Source organism: Apteryx mantelli, chromosome 31 (assembly GCF_036417845.1).
Source record: "Apteryx mantelli isolate bAptMan1 chromosome 31, bAptMan1.hap1, whole genome shotgun sequence".
NCBI lineage: Eukaryota > Metazoa > Chordata > Aves > Apterygiformes > Apterygidae > Apteryx > Apteryx mantelli.
In genome coordinates, this window is record NC_090008.1 from 1,918,680 (window position 1) to 1,930,835 (window position 12,156).

The following is a 12,156-nucleotide window of genomic DNA, read 5'->3' on the forward strand; positions in this document are numbered from 1 at the left end:
GCCGGGGGCTGCGAGCTGCAGGGCTCTGGGCACGCAGGTGCGCGTGTGCATGCCCGTGCCTGGGTGCACGTGCGTGTGTGCACGCCTGTGCACGTGCGTGTGCATGCTTGAGCCCAGCCGCAGGCATGCGTGTGTGCACGCCTGTGCACATCCGTGTGTGCACGTGTGTGCATGCCGGAGCCTGCCTGCAGACATGCATGTGTGCACATGCCTGTGCACATCCGTGTGCGCACGTGTGTGTGTGCCGGAGCCTGCCTGCAGGCCTGCGCGTGTGCACACGCCTGTGCACGCGTGCACATCCATGTGTGCCTGTGCACGAGCGCATCTGAGCCGGTCTGCAGGCATGCACGCGTGTGCACGTCTGCTCACGCCTGCACACGCGTGTCCATGGCCGGTGCATGTGCTCGCGTGCCGGCGCCGGAGCGTGGCTCCGGGTGACGGTGTCCATGCGTGCGTGCGTGCGCGGGTGCGGGTGAAGCCCGCTGGAGCCGGCGCGAGGTGAGCCGTAGCCATGGTGATGTGAGGAGGATCTGGCGGCCCCACAAGGGATGCTGGCCCCGGCAGGCCTCCCCCGCGGCCGCTGTGCTGCTGCTCGGCCAGGTCGGTACCGCCGCCACCCGCGCAGGCACGGCTCCTCGACTGGGGGGGGGTGGTGATGGGGGGGCCGCCCGGGGGGTTTCGGGATGGGGCCGGGGGCCGGGGCGTTTGCTGTAGCGGGGCCGCAGCCGGGGGGGACCCCTCGGATGGCTCCGATGGTCCGGGGCAGCGACGAAGGGGCCGGGCTTCCAGTCCAGGGAGAGCATCCCTGCAACCCCCCCTTGCATCCCCCCCCTTGCATCCCCTCCTCTTTTGCATCGCCCCTTTGCTTTCGCCCCCTTGCAAACTCCCCTTGCAAAGCCCCCCTGCAAGCCTCCAATGCATCTCCCCCCCTTTGCATCCCCCCCTTTGCACCCCCCCCTTTGCATCCCCCCCTTTGCATCCCCCCCCCTTTGCATCCCCCGCTTGCATCCCTCCCTTTTCATCCCCCCATTGCATCCCCCCCCCCCGTTGCATCCCCTTGCATTTCTCCCCTTACAGCCCACTTTGCATCCCCTGCCACGTCCCTGTGCACCCCCTGAATCCCTCCCCTGCAAAACATTGCAAAAACGTTCCCCCCCCCCATATCCTTCCTGCACCCCCTGCTTTGCATCTCCCCCCTTCGCATCCCCTTTTTTTTTGGCCTGGAGCTGATAACATCCCTGTCCTCCCCGCAGCCAAGTGCTGGGAGCTCCCTGCACCGTTGCAGCCCCTGGGGAAACTGAGGCACGGGGAAAGCCCTGCCTGCCCCGCCGCGCTCGCGCAGCCGAGAAATCCCTGCCGACGCGGCCGCCGTCTGGCGCCTGCCCGCCCAGCGCGGCATTCCCGGGGCCCGGCACCGCGGCGGGGAGCAGGGCTGGCGGGAAGGGTTAATCCGCCCTTTGCAAAGCGGCCTCATTTTTACGAGCTCACGTAATATTCCCCGGCTGGGGGGGAAAAGGGCGACGAAGGCAGCTGGGACGGGCGGGATGGGAGAGCGCCGGCAGCACGGGGCCGGGGGGCTGCGACAGGCCCCCCCCGTCCCCAAACCGCCCGGGCCGGGGCAGCACCAGCGCGTCGTCTTGCTGAGCCCGCTGGAGCAGCCTCGGGGCTGCTCTCGGTTCCCCCCTGGCACCGGTGAACGGGCTCCAGGGGCTTTTCCCATCCCTCGCGCCATCCGCCCGGGTGCCCAGTGCCGGAGAGGAGCCGCGTCCTCCTTTCCCGCCCCTCCGGCGGCCCCGGTGGCTCTGGCCCAGGGAGCAACAATGCGGCCGGCGCGAGGCTCCCGGCGGCCCCGTTTCGCAGCCAAGCGGCCGCCGCCGCCGGATCCACCACCGCCTCCGCCGGATCCGCCACCGAGCAGCCCCCGTTTCTGGGCTCGCCGGGAGCTTTCTGCGCCAGCCGGGTAGGGAGGAGGCAATGGGGGGCAGGATGCCGGGACGGGGGGCAGGATGCCGGGATGGAGGGCAGGACGCCTGGGCTCTTTGCTCCAAACCCGGCGATTTCTCCCAGTGCCAGGGAGGGGGGCCCAGGCGTCCGGGCGCCCCATCCCCCTCCCTCTGCTCCCCCCCTGCCAGGCTGCGGTGGGGAGCGCGGGCGAGGCGGGCGCCGGGCCCGCGACCTGCCGGGGCTCGTCCTCCCCCAGCAGGACTTTCTGGTTCACGGAGGCCCCAGCGGCACCGCGGGCTCCTCCCCAGCCGGGGCGGCCACGCGAGGCAGCCGGGAGCGCGGCCGGGCGCTGGGCATGGGCCCACCGAGCCCCACCGCCCACAGCCCCCCGGGGCCGGGTGCCCGCCGGGTGCCGGCGCTCGATGCCTGCGGGTGACCCGGCTCCGTCCTCGGGAGAGGTAACGCCCGGCGCGGCCGGGGATGCCGCTGGGCGCATCGCTCTGCCCATCACCACGGCGTCGGGTCTGCTCCAGGGGCCACGCGGCTGCGGGCTTGCGTCGTACAGGGGGGGCAACCGGGCAGAAAGACCCCAAAAAAAGGTCCGCGGGGCTCTCGGGCAGCGAATGCTTTGCCACCCCCCCCCCCCCCCCCCGGGCAGCCCGCAGCACCCGGCGGTGCCGGCGGCAGCGGCAGCGCCCCACGTGCCGGGGCGGCCCCCGAGCCGGACGCCGGCTTCCCGCTCTCGTTTCCGCTTGCTGCCTCCTCGCCGCTCACCCTCTGCCCTCCGCCTCCGCGCAGCGACGGCGCCGGGGCCCCCCAGGACGGCGGCACCCCCCGGGAGCGCGGTGCCCCCCGCCATGCCCCGCGCCGCCCTCCGCCTGCTCTGCGGCGTGCTGCTGCCCGCCGCCGTCCTCCGCGCCGAGCCGCTGCCCCGCGTCACCTTCGCCGCCGGTGAGTACGGCCGGGGGGGAAAAAAGGGGAAAAAAGGGGGAAAAGGGGGAAAAAAGGAGGAAAAGGGGGGAAAAAAGGGGGGAAAAAGCTAATAGTGGTGAAAGGGGAAAGGGAAGCACAGGGACCAGCTGCTTTGCACGGAGACGGATTCAGCTTCGGGGTGCATCCGCATCCCCTCCGCCGGCGCCGAGCATCCGGCTTCGGGTGCTGCCGGGTGAACGGAGCCGGGGCGCAGGCCCGGAGCATCCCGCTGGCGTGCGAGGCCGGGTTTCCTAAGGGCTGGTGCTAATTAAAGGGTGGCAATGGAAGGGGTTTGGGGACACCGAGGCTGGGGCGCCTGGGATCGGCTGGCTGCCACCCCGGCGGGGGCCCGGCACAGCCCCGGCCGCCACTTCCCCTTCCCGCCCGCCGCAGTTCGGAGAATTGCAGAAGCTCCTTTGCCTTTTGCTTGCGTCGCGGCCGGTTTCGGCGGTGGGGGGGAAACGGGGGGCCGCATCCTCCCCGCCGGCATGGTGCACCGGCTGGCGAGGTCCCGCTTGGATCGAAAGCACCCGTGGATGGAGGGGGGGGGGGGGGTTCAGCCTCCTTTTTGGCGCTGCCAGGGGACCCGCGGCGGCCCCTCGCCCGCTTCAGCCTGCCCAACGTCTCCGACTACGACGCCCTGCTGCTGCGCGAGGACCAGGAGATGCTGTACGTGGGGGCGCGCGACCGGCTGCTGGCCCTCGCCGTCGCCGGCTCCGGCTCCGTCCTCACCAAGGCTTCGGTGAGCGTCCGGCGCCGGGCGGCCCCGTGCCTCGGTTTCCCCGCTCGCCGGCCCCTGCGGACCGTCTCGCCTCCCTGCCTAGATCGCGTGGAGCCCCACGGCGGAGAAAGCGTCCGAGTGCGCCTTCAAGAAGAAGAGCCAGGAGGTGAGACGGCGGCGGCGGCAACGGGGGGGGGGGGACGGGGGACGGCGGGGGATGCTCATCCTCACCCGGTCCCTCTTTTTTTCCCCCCCCCCCGATTGCTTTTGCAGACCGAGTGCTTCAACTTCATCCGGGTGCTGGTGGCCCTCAACGAGACCCACCTCTACGCGTGCGGCACCTACGCCTTCAGCCCGGCTTGCGCCTACGTGGTGAGCGAACGCGCCGCGGCGCCGTGCTGCGGCTTCGCCCCGGCGCAGTGACGAGCCCGGCCGGCCCGTCACCGTGCCTCAGTTTCCCCCCCCCCCCCCTCCGCCCAGCACCTGGAGAACTTCACGCTGGTGGCCAGCAGCAGAGGACAACCCTTCCTGGACGGGAAGGGCCAGTGTCCCTTTGACCCCCAGCACACCCACACGGCGCTGCTGGTGGGTGAGTTTTGGGGAAGGTTTTTGGGGGGGGGGGGGGGGGACGCCGGGGTCGCCCGCCGCCACCCCATCGCCGCCCCTCCGCCGGCAGACGGCGAGCTCTACGCGGGCACCATGAACAACTTCCAGGGCAACGAGCCCATCATCTCCCGCTCGCTGGGCGGCCGCACCTTGCTGAAGACGGACGCCTTCCTGCGCTGGCTCGCAGGTGGGACGCGGCCACGGCGGCCGCCTGGGGCTTGGGGGCGTGCAGGGAGATTTTGGGGGCATGCACAGGGGTTTGGGGGCGTGCAGGGAGATTTTTGGGGGCATGCACGGGGATTTTGGGGGCGTGCAGGGAGATTTTGGGGCAAGCAGGGAGATTTTGGAGGCATGCATGGGGATTTTGGGGGCGTGCAGGAAGATTTTGAGGCATGCAGGGAGATTTTGGGAGCATGCACCGGGGTTTGGGGGCGTGCAGGGAGATTTTGGGGCATGCAGGGAGATTTTGCAGCATGCACCGGGGTTTGGGGGCGTGCACAGGGATTTTGGGGGCATGCAGGGAGATTTTGGGAGCATGCACAGGGATTTTGGGGGCGTGCAGGGAGATTTTGGGGCAAGCAGGGAGATTTTGGAGGCATGCATGGGGATTTTGGGGATGTGCAGGAAGATTTTGGGGCATGCAGGGAGATTTTGGGAGCATGCACCGGGGTTTGGGGGCGTGCAGGGAGATTTTGGGGCATGCAGGGAGATTTTGGGAGCATGCACTGGGGTTTGGGGGCGTGCAGGGAGATTTTGGGAGCATGCACGGGGATTTTGGGGGCATGCACGGGGATTTTGGGGCATGCAGGGAGATTTTGGGGGCATGCAAGGAGATTTTGGGAGCATGCACAGGGGTTAGGGGGCGTGCACAAAGATTTCGGGGCATGCACAAGGGCTTGGGATGCGCATGGGAGTTTGAGGCGTGCACGGGGGCTTGGGGGCATGCACGGAGACGTCGGGGCGCGCGCTCGGATTTGGGGGCGCGCGGAGGGGGGGGAACCTCAGGCACCCGACCCCAGCCGCCGTCGTGCCCCGCAGCCGACGCCGCCTTCGTGGCCTCCTTCTCCGTGCCGGGCGACGACAAGGTCTACTTCTTCTTCGAGGAGACGGCCGACGAGTTTGACTTCTTCGAGCGGCTGCTGGTGCCGCGGGTGGCCCGCGTCTGCAAGGTGGGGTGCAAGGCGGCGACGGAAGCGGGGCGAGGGGGGACGGACGGACGCCGCGGCGCCCCAGCGCTGAGCGGCCTCCCCCCCCCCCGTCACCGCAGAGCGACGTCGGCGGCGACAAGGTGCTGCAGAAGAAGTGGACCACGTTCCTCAAGGCGCAGCTGGTGTGCGCCCAGCCCGGCCGCTTCCCCTTCAACGTCATCCAGCACGCCTTCGCCCTGCCGCGCCGGCCCGGCCGCGCCGACTTCTACGCCGTCTTCACCTCGCAGTGGTGAGGCCGGGCGCCTCGCGGCGTCCGCGGCGGGGTCTGGGGGCGGGCACGGGGGTTTTGGGGTGTGCGCGGGGGATTTTGGGGCGTGCACAGGGGTTTTGGGGCATGCACAGGGGGTTTGGGGGCATGCACAGGGGTTTTGGGGCATGCACGGGGGATTTTGGGGCATGCACAGGGGTTTTGGGGCACGCACAGGGGATTTTGGGGCGTGCACAGGGGATTTTGGGGCATGCACAGGGGGTTTTGGGGCATGCACAGGGGTTTTGGGGCATGCACGGGGGATTTTGGGGCATGCACAGGGGGTTTTGGGACGTGCACAGGGGTTTTGGGGCATGCACAGGGGGTTTTGGGGCGTGCACAGGGGTTTTGGGGCATGCACAGGGGTTTTGGGGCATGCACGGGGGATTTTGGGGCATGCACAGGGGGTTTTGGGGCATGCACGGGGGATTTTGGGGCATGCGTAGGGAGAGTTGGAGTGTGCACGGGGGGTTTTGGGGTGTGCACAGGGGTTTGGGATGTGCACGGAGGCTTGAGATGTGCATGGGTGTTTGGGCATGCACGGAGATTTGGGATGTTCCCGGGGTTTTGGGGGTGCATGAGGATTTGGGCATGCACGGGGGATTTGGGATGTGCATGAAGGTTGGATGGGTACACACGGATTTCGGATGTGCACCGGGGTTTGGGGGTCCATGGGGGTTTGGGGCATGCACGGGGATTTGAGGGTGTACAGGGATTTGGGGGTGCACGGGGATATGGGCTATGCACCGGGGTTTGGGATGTGTACAGGGATTTGGGATGTGCACAGGGGTTTGGGGGTGCACGGGGATTCGGGCATGCACAGGAATTTGGGATGTTCCCAGAGATTTGGTATGTGCACGGGGATTGGGAGCATGCACAGGGATTTGGGCGTGCAGAGAGATTTCGGGGGCATGCAGGGAGATTTCTGGGGGGCATGCACAGGGATTTTGGGACGCGCACTTGGATTTCGGGGCACGCGCAAGGGTTGGGGATGCGCACAGGAGCTTGGGGCGTGCACGGCGGTTTGGGGGCGCGCAGGGGGCCCACAGCGCCTCCCCCCCCCCCCGCTCCCCGCAGGCAGGCGGGCACGGCGGGCAGCGCGGCCGTGTGCGCCTACAGCCAGGAGGAGGTGGAAGCCGTCTTCGAGGGCAAGTACAAGGAGCTGAACAAGGAGAGCTCCCGCTGGACCGTCTACGGGGGCCCCGACATGAGCCCCCGGCCCGGCAGCGTGAGTCGGGGCCGCCGAAGCCCGGTGCAGCCCGGGGTGGGGAACGGCGGGGCCCGGTGTCGGGGCCGTGCCTCAGTTTCCCCGCGCCGCCTCCGCAGTGCTCCGTGGGTCCCTCCTCGGACAAGGCGCTGACCTTCATGAAGGACCATTTCCTCATGGACGGCAAGGTGTCGCCCGGCCGGGGGCGGCCGCTGCTGGTGCGCGCCGGCGTCAAGTACACCCGCGTCGCCGTCGACGAGCCCCGCGGCGTTTCGGGGGCCGCCTACCGCGTCCTCTTCCTGGGCACCGGTAGGTTGGCTGGGGGGGGGGGGACAGATGGGGACGGGTCCATCCCCGTCCCTGCGGTGCCGTGGATGCCGGCAGTGACGCAGCGCCCGTCCCCGCAGCCGACGGCTTCCTGGACAAAGCGGTGGAGCTGCCCGGGGCCCCCCACGTCATCGAGAGCATCCAGCTCTTCCGCGTGCCCGAGCCGGTGAAGAGCCTGCTGCTGGCACCCGCCAAGGTGGGTGCCGGGTCCTATCGGGCTGTATTGAGCCCTATCGAGCCCTATCGAGCCATATAGAGCTGTATCGAGCTGTGTTGAGCCATATCGAGCCATGTCAGGTCATATCAAGCCATGTCAGGTCATATCAAGCCATGTCAGGTCATATCAAGCCATGTTGGGTTGTATCGAGCCGTATCAAGCCGTATCGAGCCATGTCAGGTCTTATCAAGCCATGTTGGGTCGCATCAAGCCATATCAAGCCATATTGAGCTGTATCAAGCCATATCGGGCCATATCGGGCCATATTGAGCTGTATCGAGCCGTACCGGTCCATATCAGGCCATATCAAGCCATATCAAGCCATATCAAGCTGTATCGAGCCTTATCAGGCCATATCAAGCCATGCCAAGCCATATCAGGTCTTATCAGGTCATATTGGGCCATATCAAGCTGTATCGAGCCATATCGAGCCATATAGAGCCGTTTCAAGCCATATAGAGCTGTTTCGAGCTGTATCAAGCCATATCGAGCCACGTCAGGTCGTATCAAGCTGTGTCGGGTCATATCGAGCCATATCGGGCCGTATCAAGCCGTATCGAGCCATACTGAGCCATATCATGCCATATCAAGCTGTGTCGGATCATATCGAGCCATATCGAGCCATATCGGGCCGTATCAAGCCGTATCGAGCCATACTGAGCCATATCATGCCATATCAAGCCGTATTGAGCCATGTCAGGTCATATCAAGCCGTGTTGGGTCGTATCAAGCCATATCAAGCCATATTGAGCTGTATCGAGCCATATAGAGCTGTTTCGAGCTGTATCAAGCCATATTGAGCCATATCAGGTCGTATCAAGCCGTGTCAGGTTGTATCGGGCCATATTGAGCCATATCAAGCTGTATCGAGCCATACCAAGCCGTATCGAGCCATATTGAGCCATATTGGGCTGTATCAAGCCATATTAAGTTCTATCGAGCCGTATCGGGCCGTATCAAGCCATATCAGGCCGTATCAAGCCATATCGAGCCGCATCAAGCCATATCGAGCCGTATCAGGCTGTATCGAGCCATATCGGGCTGTGGGGTCTCAGCGCGGCGCCTCTGCCCCCAGGGCCTCCTCTACGTGGGCTACTCCGGCGGGGTGCTGCAGGTGCCGCTGGCCAACTGCAGCGGGTACCGGAGCTGCGCCGAGTGCCTGCTGGCCCGGGACCCCTACTGCGCCTGGGACGGGCACAACCGCTCCTGCCGGCCCGCCCGCCACGCCGGTGCCCACCCGTGAGCCGGGGACCGCCGGGGATGCCGGGGTGGGGATGGGGACGCCTGGGGTTGGGGACACCAGGGATGGCCAGGGATGGGGACACTGGACAGGGGACGCCAGGGTTGGGGGTGCTGGGGGATGGGGACACCAGGGATGGGGATGGAGACACATCGGGGATGCCAGGGATGGGGGACACCGGGGGAGGGGACAGGAATGGGGACAGCAGGGGGATGACACCAGGGTTGGGAGCACTGGGGGGATGATACTGGGGATGCTGGGGACAGGGATACTGGGCAGGGGACACCAGGTATGGGGATGGGGACACTGGGGGGGGGGACAGTGGAGATGCCAGGGATGGGGATGAGGATGCTGGGGTGGAAGACACCATTGGTGCCGGGGACGGGGATGGGGGACACTGGGGATGGGGTCACCGGGCATGGGGACACTGGGGATGGGGATGGGGACACTGGAGATGCCAGGGATGGGAACGAAGAACACTAGGGATGGGGATGGGGTCACTGGGGATGGGGACACTGGGGATGCTGGGGATGGGAACGGGGTCGCTGGGGACACCGGGGGGGGGGGGGGGACCAGGAGGCGACGCCAGGGCGGCCGCGCGCTGAGCCCGTCCCCCTCGGCCACCGCCGGCGCCGGCAGCAGCGGCTGGCTGCAGGACGTGGAGACGGGGCAGCCGGCGGGCGCCTGCCACCGCGGGAGAAGCGGGGCGAACCCCCGCGCCCTGGGGGTGCCCGACCCCCCCGACGCCGACACCGCCACCGCCACCGTAGAGAGTTGAGTATCGGGGCCGGGAGGTTGGTGGGGGTGGGGGGGGGGGTGATTTTTTTTTGGGTGGGGGGGCTCGGTGGGGGACGCCGGGCGCCCGCTGAGCCCCGCGCCGTGGCCCGCAGCCCTGAGCCCGCCGCTGCACGCCGTGGTGCGGCTGCGGTGCCCGCGGCGCTCGGCGCTGGCCGCCTACACCTGGCTGCAGCCCGCCGCCGGTGCCACCGCCACCGGTGCCCACCACCGCCGGTGCCGCCGCCGCCACCGGTGCCGCCGCCGCCGCCACGCTGCTGCCCGACCACACGCTGCTGGTGCTGATGCGGCGCGGAGCCGCCGGCACCTACCGCTGCCAGGCCACCGAGAACGGCTACACCTGGACCGTGGCTCAGTACCTGCTGCGGGAGCCGCCGGGCGCCGCCGAGGACGACGCCGAGGACGACGCCGGCACCGGCCACCGCCGCTCGTACTGGCCCCAGTTCGTCACCGTGACGGTGCTGCTGGCGGCGACGCTGGCGGGGCGGCGGCGTGCGTGGCTTTCGGCGCCTACCACGAGCAGCTCAAAGCCCGGAGGAAGGTGCAGGGGTGCGGAACGGCCCCGGGGCATCCCGAAAAGGCGCCGCTCCGCGGGGAGCCACCGGCCCCCCCGGCTCCAGCTCGACGCCGGCGATGCCGACGAACGGCTCCCGGCGTAGGGGATCCCGCGGTGCCATGTCCCCCCCCCCCCGGAGGGATCATCCCCCACCACCACCACCACCAACGCCGCTGCCGCCGGGATGCGGCCGGAGGGTTTTTCCCGGCGCCGCGGGGACGGGGACCGGCGGGAGGGGGTGGGATGTGAATGTGAAGCTTTTCTTTTCCTTTTTTTTTTTAATTTAATATAAATGGTTTCATGTAAAATAGCTTTCCGCGGCAGCGGGGGCGAGGGCTCCCCTCCGCTGGGGGCCGCGGGGGGAGGTGGCGAGGACGCGGGGACGGAGAGAGGACAGGGGAAGGACATGGGGATGGAGAAGGGTTGTATGGATGGGGCAAGGAGTTGGGGACAAGGAAAGGACTTGGGGATGGGGGAAGGACTTGGGGATGGGGCAAGGACATGGGGACAAGGGAAGGGCATGGCCATGGAGCAAGGTTGTATGGATGGGGCAAGGAGACGGTGATGGGGAAGGACTTTGGGACGGGGGAAGGATGTGGGGACAAGGGAAGGATGTAGCCACAGGGTAAGGACATGGGGCTGGTGAAAGGATGTGGCTGTGGGGCAGGGACAGGAGGACAAGGGAAGGACGTGGTCACGGTGCAAGGACATGGGGACAGAGGAAGGACATGGGGATGGGGCAAGGACACAGCCATGGGGGCAAGGGAAGGACGTGGCCACGGGTCGGGGACGTGGCAATGGAGCAAGGACGTGGGGACAAGGGAAGGACATGGGGACGGGGCAAGGACATGGCCACGGAGCAAGGAGGGCACCATGGCGAAGCCGGTTTTGCCGCCGGCGCTCACCCCGGTGCCGAACCCGGGTGAAAAACCTCGGATCTTGCAAACGCTCGCTGTGCCGCGGCGTCCGGCCACCCCGCTTTGCCGCCGGCGAGGGAGGGAGGGAGGGATCCGGCCCCGTGGCCCCCGTTTTGCACCCCCCCTTCCCTCCCCGCCGAGGTTCTGCCCCTGCTGCTTGTTTGATCATGTTCAGCCTTATTTTCTAAGAAGGAGCAGCTGTAAATCTTCCTGGTCTTTGTACATTTTATTTTTTATTAAAACGGAAAAGGTGCTCTGGTGTGCTGCGTTTAAATTGCTCGTCAGGCCCAGGAGGGCGGCCCAAGGCCCCGCCAGGCTCCGTCTTTGAGGGATGTGCGTGTGTGTGTGTGTGTGTGTGTGTGTACATGTGAAGGTGTGCAATGTGCGTGTTAGCATTGTGCATGTGTGTGCATTGTGCAGGGGTGTGCAATGTGTGAGTGCATTGTGCATGAGTGCGCAGTGTGTGTGCATTGCACATGAGTGTGCATTGTGCATGGGTGTGCAAGGTGTGTATGCATTGTGCATGAGTGTGCATTGTGTAGGGGTGTGCATTGTGCATGTGCGTGCAGTGTGTGTGCATTGTGCATGGGTGTGCATTGTGCAGGGGTGTGCAATGTGTGAGTGCACTGTGCAGGGTTGTGCATTGTGCATGGGTGTGCAATGTGTGAGTGCATTGTACAGGGGTGTGCAATGTGTGAGTGCACTGTGCAGGGTTGTGCATTGTGCATGGGTGTGCAATGTGTGAGTGCATTGTGCAGGGGTGTGCATTGTGCAGGGGTGTGCAATGTGTGAGTGCATTGCACGTGAGTGTGCATTGTGCATGGGTGTGCAAGGTGTGAGTGCATTGCGCATGGGTGTGCATTGTGTAGGGGTGTGCAATGTGTGAGTGCATTGTGCATGGGTGTGCATTGTGCATGAGTGTGCATTGTGTAGGGGTGTGCATTGTGCATGTGTGTGCAGTGTGTGTGCATTGTGCATGGGTGTGTGTGCATTGTGCAGGGGTGTGCAAGGTGTGTATGCATTGTGCAGGGGTGTGCAATGTGTGAGTGCATTGTGCATGTGCGTGCAATGCTTGGGGGGCAGGGAAGGGATGTGTGCACCACAGCCCTGCAGGAAGGGGGAAATGGCCCCTAGCCGTGCCCTCTGCCCTTTGCAGCAGCTATTATTCGGCCTCCTCCAGGAAGACTCCCTTATTGCAT

The 12,156-nt window shown here is 66.4% G+C and overlaps 1 protein-coding gene across 3 annotated transcripts; it reads left to right on the forward strand.

The window, feature by feature from the left end:
* Positions 1-3,504: 3,504 nt before the first annotated feature.
* Positions 3,505-10,327, forward strand: SEMA4A (semaphorin 4A). Of its 3 annotated transcripts, none has more exons than XM_067313192.1 (13): positions 3,505-3,658; positions 3,741-3,803; positions 3,911-4,009; positions 4,118-4,226; positions 4,314-4,430; positions 5,282-5,412; positions 5,511-5,680; positions 6,776-6,926; positions 7,025-7,214; positions 7,313-7,428; positions 8,525-8,688; positions 9,329-9,462; positions 9,580-10,327. In XM_067313192.1, exons 1-13 carry the CDS (start codon positions 3,581-3,583, stop codon positions 10,287-10,289), a joined length of 2,232 nt encoding a protein of 743 aa, XP_067169293.1. In that variant the 5' UTR covers positions 3,505-3,580; the 3' UTR covers positions 10,290-10,327. The 3 variants fall into 3 exon arrangements, with proteins under 3 accessions (XP_067169293.1, XP_067169294.1, XP_067169295.1); XM_067313193.1 differs by having other exon boundaries at positions 9,332-9,462; XM_067313194.1 differs by lacking the exons at positions 3,505-3,658; positions 3,741-3,803; positions 3,911-4,009 and having other exon boundaries at positions 4,155-4,222.
* The last annotated feature ends 1,829 nt before the right edge of the window (positions 10,328-12,156 follow it).